The 20,875-nt window shown below is 45.8% G+C and overlaps 4 protein-coding genes across 4 annotated transcripts; 1 reads left to right on the forward strand and 3 right to left on the reverse strand.

Moving 5' to 3' along the window:
• Positions 1-2,490: 2,490 nt before the first annotated feature.
• J4E85_009765 (uncharacterized protein) lies at positions 2,491-3,867 on the reverse strand (the record flags this gene model as incomplete). Its single annotated transcript, XM_051473983.1, has 1 exon — positions 2,491-3,867. One exon carries the CDS (start codon positions 3,865-3,867, stop codon positions 2,491-2,493), a length of 1,377 nt encoding a protein of 458 aa, XP_051322060.1.
• Positions 3,868-5,464: 1,597 nt separating this feature from the next.
• J4E85_009766 (uncharacterized protein) lies at positions 5,465-10,312 on the forward strand (the record flags this gene model as incomplete). The annotated part of the gene is made up of 4 exons (XM_051473984.1): positions 5,465-5,806; positions 5,853-6,005; positions 6,162-8,309; positions 8,354-10,312. 4 exons carry the CDS (start codon positions 5,465-5,467, stop codon positions 10,310-10,312), a joined length of 4,602 nt encoding a protein of 1,533 aa, XP_051322061.1.
• Positions 10,313-10,420: 108 nt separating this feature from the next.
• J4E85_009767 (uncharacterized protein) lies at positions 10,421-11,983 on the reverse strand (the record flags this gene model as incomplete). Its single annotated transcript, XM_051473985.1, has 1 exon — positions 10,421-11,983. One exon carries the CDS (start codon positions 11,981-11,983, stop codon positions 10,421-10,423), a length of 1,563 nt encoding a protein of 520 aa, XP_051322062.1.
• Positions 11,984-15,789: 3,806 nt separating this feature from the next.
• On the reverse strand, positions 15,790-17,471 carry J4E85_009768 (uncharacterized protein; the record flags this gene model as incomplete). Its single annotated transcript, XM_051473986.1, has 2 exons — positions 15,790-16,327; positions 16,378-17,471. 2 exons carry the CDS (start codon positions 17,469-17,471, stop codon positions 15,790-15,792), a joined length of 1,632 nt encoding a protein of 543 aa, XP_051322063.1.
• Between the last annotated feature and the right edge of the window lie 3,404 nt (positions 17,472-20,875).

Below are 20,875 nucleotides of genomic sequence, written 5' to 3' on the forward strand. Positions count from 1 at the left end.
TAAACTCTTTCTAGTTACTTATATTATTAATAATATAGTATATAAGATTACTTTTACTCTAGAGATATAAGCGTATAATATATTCTATCTATAGCTTCTCTACTATATTAATAATAACTCTTTACTAGATTAACTCTAGAATAAGAAAAGCTTTATAGAGCTTATAGACCTAAATATTAATAATAATACTAACTACTTTATTAAAGCTATACTTAATAGTTATTTTAATAAATAGCTATATAACTCTAATCTAAATAACTATAAAAGCTTACTATAGTATAGAGTCTAATAGTAAAACTATCTAGAAGAATCTAATAATTTCTTTTAGAAACTTTATATAAATCTAGTAGACTTAGCTAATCTTATTATAGAGTTCTACTATTAATACTTTAGTAGACCTAGGCTATATATAAAATTTAGTATACTAACTAGTAGATAGAATTTTCTAATAATAATACTTTATTAAGATAATAATTATAACTAACTATAGCTATATAAACTATTATATTATAAGTAGTTATATAATACTCTAACGCGCTTTATCTCTTATATATTAGAAAAACTATCTTTATATATTATCTTAGTATATAAAGTCTAACTAGAAGTAATACTTATACTATATAAACTATTATATTAGAAGGCTTATAGTATCTAAGATATACTCTAAGTATTATCTAATAATAGAGATCTACTATACTTTATTAGACTATATTAACTTAGAAATTATAATTCTACTAAACTAGTATAGAAATAAAAGTAATAGAATCTATAATATTCTAATAATATAATAAGTACGCTAAGAATACTATATCTAAGATAAGCTAACTATTATAGACCTTTTCTATACTTTAATAATAATATACTATCTAACTTTAATAACTATAAAGCTATATAAGCGCTCTAAATATTAATACTACTACTTAGTAATAAACTTTAGAAGAATAGTAACTATATTAGAAGATATAGAAGATACTTTAGCTTATATAGCTTTTATAAAATAAGTATTTTTTTTATTACTTAGATATTATAGTAATAATTTAGATATAATATTACTTTTATAATATACTATATAGAATTTTCTTTATATAAAAAGAGTATTAGAACTTACTCTAAAAAGAAAGAAAGATAGTATTATAGATTAAATCTATAATCTTTATCTAATTAGATCTAGCTTTAATTAGATAAGAAACTTTAAAATCTTATCTATATAGCTCTCTCTTTCTATAATATAGTATCTTACTAGTAATATAATTTTAACTTAATATATCTATTATACTTATAATACTTTATAATAGTTTATAATAGACTATTATAAACTATCTAGACTACTAGTAGAAAATATTAAAATTAGAAGAACTTATCTAATTATTATTAATTAGTATAGAAGTAATAGTTAAGAAATTTAAAAAATCTTAATATAATACTACTAAGACACTAGCTACTAGCGTAAGTAGTAGTATTTACTATAATATTCTATTATTATCTATTTTAGTAGTAAGTAAGAAAATTATTAAGTAAAGATAAAAATAAGTTTAAAAAATTGCTTTTTTATAATATAGTGTATTCTATATCTACTAATATATATTTTAATAACTAGATAATAATAATCTATATAATAGTCTACTTTAGCCTAGAATAATCTATTTTATCTAACTCTAGAGAATTAGAGCTAAAAAAAGAGATATTATTAGAAATCTATATTCTAGATAGTTAGATAATATTATATAACTTAACTTAGTGTAAGTATAAGTAGATCTAAGAAATTATTATTTAGAAAGTAATAATTTATCTATTCTTACTAGATAATATACTATTACTTTACTATCTCTTATATTCTATATTAATTAGAAGTTACTTATCTAATAGAAGCTAGGCGTTTTTTAATATATTTTTACTAAATAGATTTTACAAAATTAGGTATAAGATACTAGAGCTATCTACTTATAGAAATCTAACTAGACTAGTCTATAAAGTTTACTAGAATTAGCTTACGTAATGTTGCCTACGCAGAGAAATGTGTACATCTTAGCACTAAAATAACTAGAGTTAGCTCTAACTTTAGTTAGCGCCCTAGGATAGCGGTGGGTTAGAGGAACTGCATTAGAGGGGTACGGGTATAGAGGTTGCGGGCGCGGCATCCTAGGAGCTGAGGGACGAGACGAGTCTTGTTATAGTTGCGCAGGTTGATCACGCACAGGCGAACGGATGGATTATGCTTTGGAAGGAGGGTCTGGATGCGCAGACGGTGGAGGAGCTTGTTGTCGTAGGCATTGCGCAGATCGAGGGGTATAAGAGGATGATTAGGCAGAGCAAGACGTCGGCGGTTGGGGTTCTCGCGAATAAGTAGGTGGATAGCTTGTCGCTGTTGGGGTGAGGGACATCGTGTACTGTACCGTCACGTCGACGAGCCGAAGAGGGCGACGACGAATAAGCTAGGTTTTAGGAAATGTGCGATTCAATTCAATATATACATGTGCATCATCTCCACTGTTACCGTAGCGGCAGAGACTTGTCCTCTGCGACCTCGCCAGCATCCTTCACCGGCACCGCCTCCGGGCTCGCAGCGGGCGTCAACCACGCTGCAGGCGCATCACTTTGCGCAGCCTTCTTCGCGTCCTTCACCCTCTTGTTGACGAAGCCCGGGTCAGGGCTCGCCCATTCGTAGCCAAAGCCGTCACCAAGCACCTCTTGGACCCCCTCGGCGAGGATCTGCACTGCCTTCCTGCGGTTCCTGCTCCACTCCCACGCACGGTACCAGCGGCCTGCTTGGACTGCAGTCTCCTTGCCGCCCTCCAATCCATCGAGAATGGATCGCCAAACGAGCATTGTCTTCTCCAACTCGGGAGCGCGCGAGACACCGATGACGCTGACACCCAGCTTGGAGCCGCCGACATCGTCAATGGACTCGTGTGTCCAGGGCACGCCTGATGCAGGGTCTCCGCGGGATCCGCACAGCGCGCCAGCAGATATCCATGTCTCGAGCGCGAAGCGGATGGCGATAACCTCGATGCGCTCGCCGTAGTCGTCGCAAAAGTGGCTCGCTTTGCGCACTGCCTCACGGAGGGAGGATGGGGCGGGGTGCCAGTCACCAAGGCCACCGACGGGTATGCCGTCGTGTCGGAGGAGGCCCATACCAAGGATAGAGGCGTTCGGGACGACGTCGACGCCTGCATTCTTCAGGCGCAACATGCCGCGCGGACCGGCGAGCGACTGGTTCTGGAGCGTGAAGTTGGCGTAGGACTGCACCGCATCGAGTGGCTCGCCGGTCTCGCGGAGGATGAGCTCAGCCATGTCGCCCAGCACATCCAATGGGTATCCACAGATACCAATGTACCGAACTGTGCCATCTTCGTCCCTAATGCGGCGGAGTTCCTTGACTGCTTCCAGGACCTCCGCCGGGCTCACGAACTCGACGTCGTGGCAATATACGAGGTCCAGATATTCAGTGTGCAGCCTCTCCAAACTCCGGTTGACGCTCTGGCGCACCCACTCCTTGCTGTAGTCGAACTCCTCACTCCCTGTCCGCCCGACCTTGGTCAAGATCATGTATGAGTTGCGCGGGAACGTCTCCCGGACGAACGGTGTCGCGAGCGCATCGCCGAGCAGTTGTTCGGAGGGGCCGTAGTAGGGCGAGGTATCGAAGGCGCGAATGCCATGTGTGAGCGCCGAGGTCACGAGACCAGTTGTGTCGAGCGCGAAGGGGTCGGTGTTGTATTGCGAGTTGAACGTGGCTGTACCGAAGACGAGGGGAGGGAGGATGGACGACAGCGGGGTGCGCCGGCCATTGGCGAAGGAGTATGGGATGGGCTTCTGGCGCGTGGGCAGACTGCTGACGGTTGAGGGGTGTTCGATGGGCGTTGTCGCCATGGTCGCGACTGTGCGGGCTGCTGGAAAGGCTATTGGCGGGTCGAGTACCGTCGCGTCGCTGCTGCGATGTCTATAGCGGGGTGTGTGCTTCGCGGGAGGATGCAAGCGATGCGCGCAAAGCAGGATAAGGAGTCGCGGTAGGGCTCTCGTATGTAGTCTTTCGAGTCGTAAAGCTGAGTATGCAGAACGTGGGAGAAGAGAAACAGTCGGCAGCCCGCGGTTTAGGCTCGCGCATGCCACGCTCCGAAAGCGTGAAATCTATGCCTCACCATCCACCGTTTCGGTTGTGGTAAGGCGCCGCACCGCGATGGCAGGAACAGATGGACTAACGGTCGACCCGCATGACGCCATCTGCGTCTGGAACGCGTTTCCTGGCGCTGGGGCGACGGTAATTGGTTGAGATGGAAAAGTCGAAAGGATGATTCATGGATGTTGTGTGATCAAAGAAGGGTCCACCGCTCAAAAAAGACCCTGCCTCGGCCGCCAATCGTGATTAGTGCCGAAGTATCGGGCGCGCATCTCAACATGCGAACGCCAGCACACTACTCCCGCCGGGCTTGGAGAGCTGACATGTCCGCTAGGTGGCTGCCTGGGCCGTTGCAGCGCCGTCATAAGTTTTGATGCGAGCTGCGTGCTGACTGCAGATAATGATACGGAGACGCTAGCGCAAGACATTCCGCAGCTAATCGGGCCGCGACACCTCCACAAAATGGTGCAGGCATGCGGCAGGGATGAACATCGCGGACTTCCTTTCCTGTCTTCGTTGTCTACTTCTTGATTTCGGCCTTGTTTCGCGATGATCTGGTCGCGATTACTTTGATTCGCGTTTGACTCGTTGTGTGACGCCGTCGCTTTGCCGGTAGCTGCTTTGGCTGTCTGAGCTGCTAGGTCTCGATTCTCGTTACGGGCACACCAGAATCGGTTCCATCGTGTGTCAAATTATGGTCTAGATGTTGCGCATCTGTACACTGTCAGGATACGCCTTTGCTGCAGTACAAGCAGAACGCTGCATACCTCCTCATGCACGAGCTGAACGTGTCCCGCTATCCCCATTGGACCTGATTACGTAGGCAGTGGCAGTGGCAGTGGCAGTGGCCGTCGCATGGCAATGGCCATCCTCGCGCCCTCATCATCCCCACCATCGCGTTCTCATTGAAACCAGACAGCGCGACAATGCGACAGCGAATGGCCGCCCAGCGACTGTTCAGCCTGGAGAGGCGCGCAGATGTTTGATGTCGCTGAACGGTACGTGAGCGAGGAGCTGAATGACTGAGTTGCACGCAGCTTCCCAATGTAGCCCGCTGCTGCTCCCAACAGTCACTCTCCTCCTATGAGACGCCGAGCTCGAGTCGGGAGTATATTGCTCGGGCGCCCCCTTCTCTCCATAGGTGATACCTCTTTTCGGCCCCCCGCCACCAACGCATGCATCGTGAGGCTGAACCATGCTTACCCGAGGCCGCCTTGGTGCTGCCGGCTTCGAAGGCGAGGATGGCTTATGCTATAACTCCGATGCTTGCCTGCATCATCTCGCAAAATTCACCTACGACTTCGTTCTTGGCCTCGTGGCGTTCGCAATACCGATTCCCGTTGCCGCACAATGGCGACCAGAATTGTGCAACCAAGCACATCCACTGATCTCGGTCGACTATGGAGAGGCGCTATACGAGACTACAAAGAACGTACCGGTGAGGATCTTTCGACGATGGCAGTGGGAAACGTCACCGACGTGATGCGACAAACGACTGTGGTCATGAACGAGTTCAAAGGGTTTCGCGATGACGGAACCAAAAAGGCAAACTTTCGATCGGCGATGGGGGATCATCTTGGTAACCTCCAGACTTGCATTGACGGCTTTGCTGCAGTCGGGGCCTGTGTCAGTGCTTTTCCTCCAGCGATGCCTGTGGGACTCGTGTTCACTGCCGCCAGCCGCATAATTTCCGTGAGTAGTCAGCATCGTTCTATGATACCGTGTTGAAGTGAGATAGGCATTTGCAGGCGTCCGAGCAGACTACGATCGTGTCGAGGAGTTCTTCGCATACTCAGCCCGTTTCTTCCAACGACTGTCAATCCTCGAGGACAAAGCACAGTCCGGTCCGCTTGCTATTGCTGTTGAGAGGGTCTTCTCCATGCAGCTCTCGGTATGCGGCAGAGCACGACAGCTGATAAAGGAGAAACGATTCAGTGAGACAACGGCTCTGATGTTGAGAAGGTGCTAATATTTGGCAGAGCATTGGCTCAAAACCTTGTGGAACGAGGTAGATGAAGAGCTGATAGCAGCATATGCTGGAATGCAGGCCTCGATACAGGAACTCAACGAAACGATTACTTACGAAACCTACGGCGCTCTTGTGGCCGTTCAAACAGGGGTGGTCGCTAATAGTTCTAAGTTAGACGAGCTTGATGAGAAGCTACAATCCTACCGTTCGAGCCTGGACAAAGGTATCCAGGAAGTCTACGCAAGCACGATCAGTCTACATCTCATCATCACCGAGGGGATCGTTACCCTACGAAATGAGCGGTTAGAAGATCGTGCTCTGCTTCTGCAGATCATCAAAAACCAGGATAAGACGACCAGAGCCCCGGAGATTGAGGAAAAGAAGAAGCTCGCTCAAAAGCCGAAGGGTGACATCGGAGATCGGAAGTTCCAAGCGTTGCGAGAACTCAAGAAGTTCTTCGCCGACAAGCACGATGTCTTCCCTTCGTGGCAGGATGCTCACCAAGAGAACCTGCTCCAAGACGAAGATTTGCGCGATTCCAAGGTAAGCAAAACGGCCGGATGGCTTCATGAGCATGCGAGCTTCAAGAGTTGGGTAAGTGGAGGAGTTCCTCTCCTTTGGTTACGAGGCACCGAGGGGATTGGAAAGTCATTCCTAGCCTACTCGGCCGTCCAAGAGCTGCGTCTACGTCAAAACGAGCACGACTGCTTGGCCTACTTCTATTTCAAGGAGGAGCATCCATACCAACAGTCAATGCAAAACGCGTTCGCTTCGGCTGCACTACAGATTGCCGGATCAAATAACAGATACGCCGAACAGGTAGCGGCCAAGATCAAGCAAGAGTCCAGTGAGTCCGCAGCAATGTCAACCTGGGAGAGGTTCTTCCTCTCGGTGTTTCCAAGTGATAACAAACTCGGTGGTCGCCTTTTCCTTGTCTTCGATGGACTAGACGAGGCGCACGTGCAAGAAGGTGGAACCTTTACGCGGTTTCTGTCGGATCTCAAGCGCCTAAACGCCAGTGTGTCAGTCTTTGCGACAAGCCGACCAGAAGACAAGCCCACACTGCAACTGCTCCAGCCTTCGATCCTCGACGTCACTAAGCATGAAATAAAGCACGATTTGAAGATACTGGTGAAGGACCGTCTTCGCACACTGCCGCGCCTGCGCAAGTTCACCCAAACTACCAAATCAGCAATTCGTCGCGAAGTAGTCAAACACGCAGACAGTATGCTCTACGTCGAGCATATGCTTAGGAGGTTCTCTTACATAGGTCGAGAAAGAGCCGTTCTGCAAGCACTGGGGAAGATGCCTCCAAACTTGCATGGACTTTACGAACTTCTTTTGGACGAGTGCCGACAAAATCGATCCGAAGCGCAATACCAGGCGATGAAGAAGTTATTCGCGTGGCTAGCGTTCTCGAAACGATCGCTTAGCCTCGGCGAGGCATCGAGCTTGGTTCAACTCGCACTGTCCGACGACAGCTTCGACATCGAAGAGGAGATCATCGGACGTTCCTCTCGTATCCTCGAACTTACCCGATCACGGCAGCCAGAGGACGATATAAAGGACGATGACAAAGAGGATGACGAGATCGATGAGCCAATAGACGAGGGCATACCAGAGCTCGGGTACGGAGACTCCCCTCTCTGCTTCCAGGATCGGTCACTGCGGGAATACTTCAAGAGCGTGAGTGTCGAAGATGACGGTGTAACGGAATTTCGGACACCTGCCACCGCTGCGCACCTAACAATTCTGAAGATGTGCGTGGCTGTGATGATGAAAGCGGCCCGAGGAATCGAAGAGCAAAGCTCCGGGCTCACAGTATATGCCATCAGCTATTGGTATGAGCATCTCAAGGAGCTGGACGCGGATAACGCGACCCCAGAAGTTGTTCACGATGTTGTAACACTCCTGCACTGCATCACGGCCAATTCATACAACGTCGCCAAGTTATTCGAACAGCTAGCGCGACATACAGACATATATCCCGAGCGCGCTGACGAAGTGCCTATCGCTTGGTTCGATACGCTTCTGAGTTGGACAGCCAGGTCATCAAGCCTACTAGTACAATTTTCGGATAGTAAAGTCAAGAAATGGACGACCGTGGTCCGTAAAGACAACGTTCTGCTTCGGCTTGCTCGCGGTCATGTCCACAATTGGTTGGACGCCAACGACGATTATTGGATACCCGAGAGATTCAGATTCGTCAGGGCCGCGTTGTCCCTCGTAAGCCACTCCTCATACGCAACGACTTCTCTAATGCGCTGTAGTCATTCCCTTTCGAAATCAATGAATCCAATGAACTTGGGCCACTTGAATACATGAAGGCCATCATAAAGAGATACAAGATTCTACCTGAAGACTACAAGACACTACGGGCTATTGGGTGCACTCTAGCTGACCACGGTTACGCAACGTGCGATGATGACGATCGCGGAGTAGCAATGATCAAGGAAGCTAGCGTGTATCTCACGAGAGCAGTAGACTGTATGCGGGGAGACGTTCTGGACAACGTCGCTACAGTTCGCCTACTTGCATCAGTATGTGGTCGATGCAACCAGTCATCCGACGCGGTAAAGCACTACGAAGAAGCCTACAACATGCTACCCGATCACGAGGCCGATGAATCTTCTGAACAAGAGCTGGATCAGATCAAGTCAATACGTGTAGCGATCCTTATCGAGAAAGCCTCCGCCCTTTCAACGTTGGAGCAGACCGACGAAGCTTTGCAAGCATTCAATGAGGCGAGAAGATTGCAGGGCGAACAACCACTCGCTGGGACCATTCTGGACGACATAACGCGACTCTTTCCGAATGAGGACGAGGCCCATAGGCGAAGGCTAATGGAGATCCTCAAGAGCTGGACTGAGAAGGAGCGCGATAGCTTCTTCACGTTCAATCTCGAGGATTATGTAATGGAGCGTACGGTGAAGCGCGTGCAAAGGGCAGCGATGCTGTGCAACGAGACCGACCTACTCATCGGCTGGCTGAAGAGTTTAGCCAACACCCTTCCGCCACAAAGCCTACATTTGTTCAACATTCGAGGCGCGGTGGCAGACATCTACTACCCAATGTTGGGCGATATCGAGAACGGCAAGAGACTACGTCAGGAGCTCCTAGCTTTGAAGACAAAGCCCGATCTTGACTATGAAGACTCTATGAATGAGGCAAAGACGCGCCACCGAATGGACCTGGCAGACATCTTGTTCTGTGAGTTCCAGATGACTGCTGATCCAACGAGAAAAGAGGCCATCATGGGCACCTTGAGAGATCTACCAAGCGCCCACGACAACGATGACGACAACAAGAACATTCGAGAATCCCATGTCGATATGCTCCGCGCAAATATGCTTCGGATCATGGGCCCTGCAAAGGAATATGAGAGGTACATGAAGGAACTGTTCAAGAAGTGTGTCGCCGGTCTTGAAGACAGCATCTCGTGGAACGACTCGTCAAGTCTGCGACTACTAGCCAAGGTCTTGGCATCTTTGGACAGCTTAGAGTCTGATGCAAGAATCGCGATCAGCACCCAGTTTTCGATCCTCGACCTTGCGATCTATGGACGTCATCCTGAACCGGAACAGTCGGAGACACGTTCCGACGAGAGCGACATCGAAGCTGGTGCAGAACAAGAGCTAGTGAAGGAAGAAAGCGAAACGTTTAACGAAGGCGACGTTATTCGGAACGATTCCCTGACGGATGAAGCACATGATGCTGAAAGCGAGGATCTTCCGGAAGAGCCGATTGAGGAGAAGCAGGATCCTACAGAGCCGGGAGAACAGGATGTGCCTGAAACAGAGTCCGCCGATCAAACGGAATCCGATGAGCTTGATGAAGACGTGTTCCTAGGTGGAGGTCTTGGCTGCGACGGACCATGCGAAACGAACATCTCATCGTGGACTCAGCCAATCTACTACTGCCTCATCTGTCCGAACTGCGATCTTTGCGAAGATTGCCACTCCAAGCGCGCCCAACAGACGAAGGGAGTCCAACCAACGGGGGAGAAGACCGAAGAGCCGTGGCTTAGCTTCTGCGGCGCGAACCATCGCTACATCAAGGGCCCGATGAAGGGTTGGAAGGGCGTTAAGAACGGCGTCATCCGGTATGCGGATACTGAGATCACCGTGACGGAATGGCTTCGGGGGCTCAAGGAAGAGCGGTGGCCAAATGCTTGGAAGATCTTTTGGACGAGGCAGGGAGGGTTAAAGGATATCGGGGTCGAAGATTAAGGTAGATGTATGACCGACATCCATGTCGCACTCCATGATAGAATTGCAATTTCCTACATGGAAGGCATGTAATCTTCTTTTTGTTACTAGCGTACATATCTTATGCGTTCAATACCTCCGTTCGATGCTTGGTTTCACCCAATGCGGCCCCTCTGCACACGTCTTTCCAAAGTTCAGAGCGTCCATATTCGTCCTATCCCAGCCACTGACGTACTTTCTATCCTCTGGCTCGTCATGCCCATCCGGCTGCTTCGCACGACCAATATACAATGCTTTGGCAAAGTAGCAATGTCGCCCATGCCAGGTGTACTGCATGCATTCGTCGTGTTCATTACACCCAATCCTGCAAGCATCGAGGCTCGTATGGACTGTAGAGTTATCTGGCAGCTGAAATCCCGCGTCGAAGGCTGCGTCCCAATTCTCGCGCTGCGGGTATTCGCCTTGCAAAGCGGAGAGCAGGGCGCGGTATAACAGGTTGCGATAGCGCATAGGAAGGTTACTCTTCGCTTTCCATTCGTTCTCCCATGACCAAAGGTCTTTGTAGAGATTTGGATCGGTTTTGTGTAGGCTGATGATGGGCTCGCACCAGTGGTCTTTACCAAAGGGAATGTTTTCGAGTCTATGGGGGCTGAACATGGGCCATAGACCGCTGACATCGATCCCGGCTTTGTCGTGCAGTACCCACCCTAGTATGCTGTCGCCACAACAATCGGCCCTGATGTCTTCTTTGTATTCTGTGGTGAGACGAGGACCCTTGAGACCGAAGGCGTTGCGATGGCGATCAACGAGTCGATGCGCAGCGGCTTGTGAAAGTATGAAGCCGGCGCCTCCGTACGCGAACCAAACTTGTTTCTTCACGTCAGGCTGCGCGTCAGAATGGTACGTTCGTCCGGGCGAAGGCGATCCAAAATAGTAAGGCAGCGAGCTATTGTAGTTCTCCAAAAGACGGAAGACGTTGTCCCAGAACATATATGTATCGCTCTCCAGGAAGACGTACCACTCAGCCGCCTTGTTGTGATCAATCGCTTTTTCCACTTCCGCTAGAAATTTATAATTGTCAAGCCTCCACCCTTCATGACCCAGCTGTAGCTTCGTGCCCTGGCGACTTGCATTCTTCTGTGCCTCGTAGACGACGTAGTCCTCTGGTTTCAGGTACGTCTTCGGTGGCAAATCTGCTAGAACGTCGATAATCCGATGGTCGCGACCATAGGTATGATTTCCATCTGAAACGATCAAGACGTTGGAGATGCACTTAATGACTGTTGAGAGCTGAGCATCCGTTCGTGATTTGTCGTCTGCTGATCCGGTCTTCAGGATGACCTGAACCTTCGAGAGCAGATGCACTGGAAAGAGCGCGCATTCGTCAGTGGAGCCGTCCCGCCATTCAGAGTATTTGATCTTTTTGAACTGTGTCGTGGTGTTCCAGGTCCAGAAGTCCAGGCCATTGTCGGCTTGCGCGTCGAGGTCATGTGGTAATGGTACGAAAGGCTTGGGATGGAATGCATGTTTCCCAAGTATATCGCTTGGTAGCTTTTCGACGTAAGTCCAGTCAATAAGGACAAGAATATTGACTCCAATGGCTATGCCAATGCATGCGAGCAGCAGCCGAAGCGTGCGCACGGTGGCGAAAGAGCTGGAACTTGGCAAGAAGCGGCGCGCGCCCGCAAGCATACTGGTGATCGTGCTCAGGCGTCGCGTCACAACACCCTACGTCATATCGCGTTTTTCGAGTTTCTCGAAAGCAAAGAGAGGTCGGGAATCTTGGCCAAGGAATGCACACGACGTCGGCAGCCTTTTGAAGAGGTTGTCGCGCGGGCGCACATCCTTGTCGCACTGCTGGCCCGACATTCGATGGCGACACCGTGACATCTTAGGTTACCTGACACCCCTTCCAGCAGGATTGCGCCGCGAGACAGGGTGGTGTCAGTTAGCGAGGTTTGCCCGTTGTGATAACGACGATGCCGCTACCCGCGCCTAGCTCGTCAGGGCAGCAGCCGTTGCAGCCCTCCAGCTCCTGACAGAACCGTCCGAACAGGACTGCTACATGCCCGAATATTGAAGCAGCTCTGTCGCAGTATCAAACAGTTGCTGTTGTTGTCGATCAATCGATTCGGTATGATGCGCAACGGTATTGCACATGTTATGAAGCGATATAAGACTGGGCGCCGCGCAACGCAATTGGGGTGCAAAAGTAGACGCGTGTTGGCTTACTGAATCGCGCCAGGAAACGACGTTCTTGAAGCAAGGCACAGAAATCGCGCGCGAATTCTGATGGAGCCAGTGACTTTGTGTGGCTTGCTTCTTTGAATGTACGTGAACGAAAGCATGCGTTGGTGTGTGTGTGATGCAAATAGGTAAACTCCCGGCATTGCGCTACGGCGATCACGCTCTCCGTAAGCACAACGCCTGGAACATGTAGTGCAAATAGTACAGGACTTTGAGCGTTCTGCAGTATTATCGCCGCACTGACTGCATGGATACTTGTGTTATAGTCTCTTTGATACATCGTCTGTCAAATGAGTGCCTAAAACATTCTCACGCAAGATCTATGTGGCAACAGCGGATGGGCGCCTTCACGGCGACCTCTTCGCTTCAAGGGTATTGCGCCTAAGTATCGCACTTCGTTGCAGATATTCATGATCGTGAATCAATCCCGTTGTAAGAAGTGGAGCGAGCTGTGCGATACCAATCTTTGACTTACGTTTCCCTCAGGTAGAACCTGATCTTTCGCTAACGCAATGCGCGACCCATGCACGGAAACTCGGGCATAATCTACCCACAACCACACCTGGTTCATAGAAAAACAATAGATCACGATATTGTAGACGCTTTGTCAAGCTCCAAGAGGACGTTGCTTTGTTTCCGTTATTGGGGTTAGCACAATTTGAAGTCTGTGGCTTATGACTACATAACACACACCGATCTTGCTATAATGTTAGTGGTCCCCTGCCCATGCCGCTTCTAGCCATGTCCAGCAGCTGCACATTAGGCTTACATCTAATGATGTATACCCCGCACTGTCTAATCTTATCAGCCTTTCGTCTGCTCGAGCCTTGCACCTACCTACACTACTAACGACACTGAAGAGCGACAATTGTTCGTCTCGTTCTTGTGACCGTTGACCCGAAGGCTGTTGCGTACCTCACAGCAGACCGACGCCCACAGCGCCGTGTTCCCAGAATGCGTTTCACGACCTCGTCTGATGCAAAAGTTAACTACGCACCACGATAAGAGACAGTTCTTTCGACAAGCGGAAGTGGTGTCAATATGGGTTTGATAGAGGGAAAAATGTGTGAGGGTTGCTCCATGGTGTCGTGGAATTATCATGGGACATGTCAACAACGCGAAGGAGATTATGCGCCCACTGAGATTAGAGCGTTACCTGACGCGATTGAGGCCTCGCCTGACGAAAAGAACGACCTACAGACTTCTTCTTGTCCAATCTGTCAGTTGTTTGGGATATCTTTGGCAGATTCTCAAAGACCTAGAACAGCAAACAGTATGCGCGTGGAACGCTCAGCGGTTTTAAGGCCCTGGAACGGTGAAATATCCTTTTGGGATAACTTCAAGAGCAGAGCGGTGATCACTGGATATCGCACCGAACCTGGCTTGATGCTTCTTGACAAGGAGGACCCAAGGTTCCTTAGCTTATTTCTTAGGCGTGTCGATTTCGCGTCTTTGAAGCTTTGGATACAACAATGTGTCTCAACACACAAAGAGTGCCAGCCACCGCTAGATACTACGTTAAGATCACTCAAGGTTATCGACTGCCACAACAGAACTGTGGTTCCCGCACCACTAGACTGCAGATTCGTAGCGCTGTCCTATGTCTGGGGCGCCCCGGGGCTAGAAGAGACTGTTCGAGTCTCAGATATACGACAGGCGCTCCCTGATACTGTAGAGGACAGCATCAGAGCAACTATAATGCTGGGTTATCGATACCTCTGGGTTGACCGATACGTACGTGAGCTCTTCGAGATATGTCAAGCTGTGGCTAATGTAGTAGTGCATCGACCAAGAGGATAGTGTAGCTCAACACGCACAGATTAATCAGATGGCGAGAATCTACGCTTCAGCAAGCGTCACTCTAGTCGCAGCAGCTGGTAGAGATGCGAATCATGGTCTTCAAGGAGTCGGCCGCGACAGGCTGGATCCTGACTTTTGTGCTGTCTCGGCTCGGTACTGATTGGTCTGTACAACTAGGAAAGACAGTCGAACTATCAGGGATTCTCCTTGGTGTTCCCGAGCGTGGACATTCCAGGAGGGCTACTTCTCTAGACGGCGGATCTACTTCTTGGAATACGAGACGCTAACCTTTTGTGCTGATGATCTCAAAGATCCCAACGACGTGAAGAGTCCTGATCGCTTTCGCGACATTCTAGCCACGATGCCAAACAAATACCCTACAAGCTTCACAATACCGGAGATGATGCGAGAGTATACTCGCCGAGATCTTACATACGATTCCGATGCGTTGAACGCTATTATTAGTGCACTAGAGAGCACGCCGATGACCGATCACACGTGGGGGGTCCACGTCGAACGACACGATACGACAGAAAGCTGCCCTGACCAGGACATGTCCATAGCATTGCATTGGAACCATCCTGCTCCAAGTCTCCGACGCAGGGGTTTCCCAAGCTGGTCACCACTCGGCTGGCGAGGCCGGGTTGATTATCTCGCCTACAGCACAACTGTGTCATCAGCCTGCTCACTTGGAGTCTGGCAAAACGGCGACTTCAAACCGCTGGGCGAGGCTTTCGGTAAAATGTCCGAACAGCATCGCACGATTGCTCCGGAAGAATCGAAATTCCTCAAGCTGGAGACGACTGTCGTGATGCTGAACTTTGTTTATGTAGAGGAAGGCGCACGATTTCGCGCCGGAGTCTATGCGAAGGTCCCCTACAGTCAAGAGGTTGACTTGTTTGTGATGCCGTTCTGGGACATTGACTACGGAAGCGAGCAGCTTACCAGAGGGGATATACGGCACCCTTGTATTGTTGTAATGCGGCGCATGGTGTTCGCAAGGGAGACGCCGAGGTTGGAGAATGAGTTGCAGATACTCATCCTGCATCAGGAAGATGCTCACTACGAACGTATAGGATGTTTCAGTATATGGGCTAGTGCCTACTCGGCTTTCGCGAAAGACAAAGAAGGCCAGTCTGTTAAAATCACCGCTCCTGACTTCCCTGAGCTGCGCAGATACGGCGATGGTACATCTTGGATTGAGAGTGGAGAGCGCCGGACCTTTCTCTTGGGTTGACGGATCAGTGGGTTGACACGGACCTGGACATAATGCACGTCTCACTTCACTTACAATGTCATATTGAAGATATGGATTGCTGCAAAGGGTATTGTCGCATTGGGGTGACCGTTCAAAGTCGTCACTCATTATGTTATCAACTCACATCTATCTTACCATCTTACCAACACATATCTACCCACCAAACACACTTCTCTTGAAATGCGATGCGCGTCTACAACCTCTCCTTCTGGAGACCCTTCCAGCCCCACTCTTGCGCAATCAGCTCCGCGGCGCGCTCACCGATACCCAGCACAGTCAACATGGGGTTGATGGTGGGCATCTCGGGGAAACATCCGGCATCCGCAATCCTGACGCTCTTGAGACCGCGAATCTTCAGCTCGGGGTCCACAACGGCCATCTCGTCCTTTGTCACATCACCCATCTTGGTTGTGCCAGCGGGGTGGTATACAGTGTGTGCGACGCGGCGACCGTACTCGGACAGCTCTTCGTCGGTGACGACCTTCGGGCCGGGCGCGACTTCGCGCTTGATCCAGTTGGAGAAAGGTGCTTGCTTGGCGATCTCGCGGGCGGCCTTGAGACCAGCGACGATGGTGGCTGCGTCGTAGCCCTCAGGGTCGGTGAAGTAGCGGAAGTCGAGCGCGGGCTTGACGGTGGGGTCGGCGGAGGTGAGGTAGATGCGGCCGCGGGAGCGGGGACGGGGGATGTTGGGCGTCATGCAGAACGCGTCGATGGGGGAGTCGTAACCCATGCTGGTGATCATGTTAGTTGCAGCGCGGAAATGTGGGGTTGTTGGGCTTACCGAGCAGTGTTCAGGCAGAACGGGATTTGGTAGCAATGAGCCATGATGTCGGCAATGTCGCCATCACCACCCGCTGCGTTGGGGATCTCGCGGCGCAGGAAGATACCAGCGTCAGAGTCCATGGTGGTCTGGTTTGCGGGTACTGGCTTGTTGAGCTCCCAGAGGATGATGCTCTCGGGGTGGTCTAGCAGGTTCTCGCCAACACCGGGGATGTCTTTTACGACAGGGATGCCGAGGTCGGAGAGTTGTTGCTTGGGACCAAGACCGGAGAGAAGCATCAGTCGCGGGGTGTCAACAGCGCCTGCGCAGAGAATGGTCTCGCACTTGGGGTTAAGCGTGAACTTCTCGCCGCTTTGAAGCGCGAGGTCAATGCCGGTGACCTTGTCGCCCTTGACGTTGACCTTGCTGACCCACGCGTTGGTGAGAACAGTCAGGTTGTCGCGCTTCTCCTCACCGCGGAGGATGGGGTGGATGTAGGCGACACTAGCGCTGCTCCGGCGGCCATCGTCGGGGTTGTATGATACGGAGAAGAAACCGACGGAGGGCTTGAGGGCACCCTTGGTCTTGATTTCGTGGTTGAAGTCGTGGATCACGGGAATGTCCATGGCGGTTGAGCACGAGTCGATCCAGTCGAGGCACAGCTGGTTGCGGTGCTTCTCGTGGACAGGCTGGACGGTGTTGCGCAGGTTGTCAAGCACGCGCATGAAGGTCTTGAAGCTCCAGCCCTTGCAGCCCTGGGCTTCCCATCGCTTGCAGTCGTACTCAAACGGCCTGAAGGAGATGAGGGTGTTGTGTGATGAGCAGCCACCGAGGACCTTTGCACGTGAGTGTCGGATGTGAGAGTTGCCGTTGGGCTGTTCGGTGGTGCCGTAGTCGTAGTCGAGCTCTCCTCCGAGAAGGTTGAGCCAGTCCTTGAGCAGCAGCACACGGTCGTCCATGAAGTCGCTTGGGCCGGCCTCAATCAAGAGGACCTTCTTGTTGGGGAGATATTCGGTGAGTCGCGAGGCGATGACACAGCCAGCTGTGCCTCCTCCGACAATGACGAAGTCATACTCGGCATCCTTGGGGATGGAGGTCACGGTCTCGAAAGCCATTGTTGCGTGTGGGTGGTGGGCCTGGGGTGATGGCGAGAATATACTTCTGCTAAAGTGAGCTTTTCACGTCGGGAGCAAGCTTATATATCCAGGCGGACTATCGCTCGAAGGAGACGACGTTGTCTAGATGGGCCGGGCGTCGCGATCGGGCGGTCGGCAGAAGGTCGGAGCAGCAAGAGTGAGCTGACGATGAGGCTGGGGAATGGAGAGTCGTGCGCCGCTGCAAGATGTGTCGTTCGCCTTCCAGATAAGACTGTGCTAAATAGGGCCGTTTACGGTTGGACCGGACGCGTGCACGTGCTCAACCAACGCCTCAGGATGGCGATGTTGCGACGGGTGCGAGGAAGGAGAGGCGATGGGCCGAAGTGGTGACTAATGACACGCTGTGAGCAGGTAGTAAGTGTGATTGATCAATTGCGTCCAACAACGACTATAATGGTGTTGGTGACGACGTGGTTATGGCACCCGTGGTTGGTAGTGAAAGAAAAAAAGACGTCGTAAAAGCGTCCGATGATGTGATGGGCGCGTTAGGCCTAGCGCGACCCCGCTGGGCTGCAGCTTCCGAGCTGGCTATCCCTGTCGGTCGATGCCGCACCTTCCCCGATCGCTAGGCGGTAAGGGCGGCAGCTATTAGAGCGACGTTTTTGTGCTAGATAGCAGCAGCGACAGGAAACAACGCTATCCCGCTAAAACTTCTAGTAAAAGGATTTGTAAAGCTCTTAGCTTAGATTAATTATAATAATTTCTTACTAACTATATAAAGTAGATTTTAATTTTATTACTTAAAGTATTTTTTTTAAGTTTATATAAAGTTATTAATAGTGTCTTAAGCCTAATTTAGTATTATCTTTATAGTAAAATAATATTAAAAGATATTAAAAAATATTAAAAAACTTTAAGTAAGTTTTTTTTTAAACTACTAAATAATTTTAATATTAATTTAGTATATATTACTATAGTAATATAGTTATTTTAGTATAAACTTATTTTATACTTACTTATATAACTTTCTAGTTTATACTATAACTAGAAATAACTAGAAATAACTAGAAATAACTAAGATAATATATAGTAATAGGTATAACGCTAATAGAACTAGCTATATTTATTCTATACTTAGTAACTAGTAAAGGTAACTACTTACTTATAGCTTAAGAATAATTCTAGATAACTATTATAGCTTTTATCTACTTAACTATAGTAATACTTAAGAAACTATTTATAAATACTTTTTTATTTTTATTTAATTCTTTATTAAGATAACTAAGAATATTTTTTAAAGTACTAATTTATAAAACTATAGTATTATAAATAAGCTTAGAGAAAAGTTTTATAGTTAGTACTAGTTTATATATAAAAGTATAAATATAAATAGCTTAGGCTTCTAGTATATTTATAGTAATAAGATTAATTTAATTTATATTAATAATAAGCTTAGGTTAGTAGAAGAACTTATATATATTAGTAATAAGAAGTTTCTTAATAGTAAGACTAATAAAAAAGATAATTAATAGCTTTACTTTAAGTAAATATATATATAAAATAGTAGTAATAAAAGCTTTAATAAAAGTTTTAATAAAAGCTTTAATAGTATTAACTAAGTAGCTTTTTATATATTTTAGAACACTTCTTAGAGTATCTAAGATATTAGATATTATATTATAAATAATATCTTATTTTATAGCTACTAAAATAGCTTTTAGAATAGCTTTTTTAATAGTTTTCTTTCTAGTAGATATAAAGTAGCTTATAGTAACTTTTTATAGTAAAAGTAATATAATTTAAAAGAAAGTAATTAAAGAATAAGAAAATAATTTAGTTAAGTATTAGTAAGTAAAGTAATATAACTAGTAAGAAATTAGTTTTATTTTTATAAGTACTAAGAAGACTTATAAGTTATTTAACTAGTATAGTATTTAGTATTAGATTTAAGCTACTTATATCTATAATCTTTAGAGTTCTAATTATTATTATTATTATAGAAATAAGAAAAATAGAAAAAGTACGCTTTTACTAAAAGAAATTTTAGTATATATATTCTAACTATAAAGCTTTAGATATATTACTTTATTAGTTATAAGCTAATAAGTATATATAATTATATTATAATTCTTTTATAAAGTATTTAGTATTTATAAAATAGCTTTTTAGCTAGCTTAAAAGATTTAGAAGCTTTAACTACTTTAAAAGTAGTAGTACTAAAGCTCTAAGCTTTAGCTTACTTAATACTATATTTTTAAAAGTAAATAAAAGATTTAGTTATATATTTTTTAGAGTACTAGTAATAGTTTTTACTTTTTTAAAATTAGTAGCTCTTTAAGCTATAAGTATTACTACTTAAGATTTAAATTTCTACTTAATAATAAAGTTATTAAAAATACTATTTACTTTTTTATATTAATACTTTAAAAGTAGTTTTTTAATTTTCTACTATTTAGCTATATTATTATAAGCTTAAGTAATAACTTTTAGATACTTTATACTTTCTCTATAAGCTAGTTTTAAAAGAATTATACTATAATTTTAAACTATTTTTTAGCGCTTAACTTTAGTCTATATATATATATATTTATATTTTTATTTAATATATTTATATAAAAGCTTTTACTAGCTTCTATTATAGCTTTAGTAAAGAGTATAAATAATACTTTATATAATATTAGAAAGATCTAAGTTATATATTTAGTATCTTAAGCCTAATTTAGTATTATCTTTATAGTAAAATAATATTAAAAGATATTAAAAGATATTAAAAGACTTTAAGCTAGTCTCTTTTAGAACTACTAAATAATTTTAATATTAATTTAGTATATATTACTATAGTAATATAGTTATTTTAGACTTATTCTATACTTATTTATATAACTTCTTTTATACTATAACTAGAAATAACTAGAAATAATATAATATATAGTATATAGAAATACTACTAATAGAACTTACTATATCTATTCTTAGCTATTAATTATAACCTTATCTCTATTTTAGTAGCTAGTAATATTAACGTAATAACTACTAGTAGATAGGTTTTATTTAAAATAACTATAATACGTAACTATAGTATCTATCTAAGTAATAGTATTAAGTAAGAGAAGATAAGCTATAAACGCTAAATCTTTTATTTTCTATTTCTTATTATATATACTAAGAATTTAAGAGATAGTACTATATTACTAGAGTATAGTCTACTTTATATATAGAGATAGTAAAAGCTTTATTCTTAGTTTTACTCTATATATAAAGTTATAAATATAAATAGTAATTATAATTAATAGCTCTTTTTTAGTTAGCTTATTAATAGAATAATTCTCTACCTAGCTCTTAGAAATATAATAATAGTACCTATAGAATATATTATATATCTTTTTAGTAAGCTTCTTAAAAATAAGAATAAAAGAAGAAAT

This window comes from Alternaria conjuncta, assembly GCF_024043145.1.
Source record: "Alternaria conjuncta strain BMP 0040 chromosome Unknown scaffold_19, whole genome shotgun sequence".
Lineage (NCBI taxonomy): Eukaryota > Fungi > Ascomycota > Dothideomycetes > Pleosporales > Pleosporaceae > Alternaria > Alternaria conjuncta.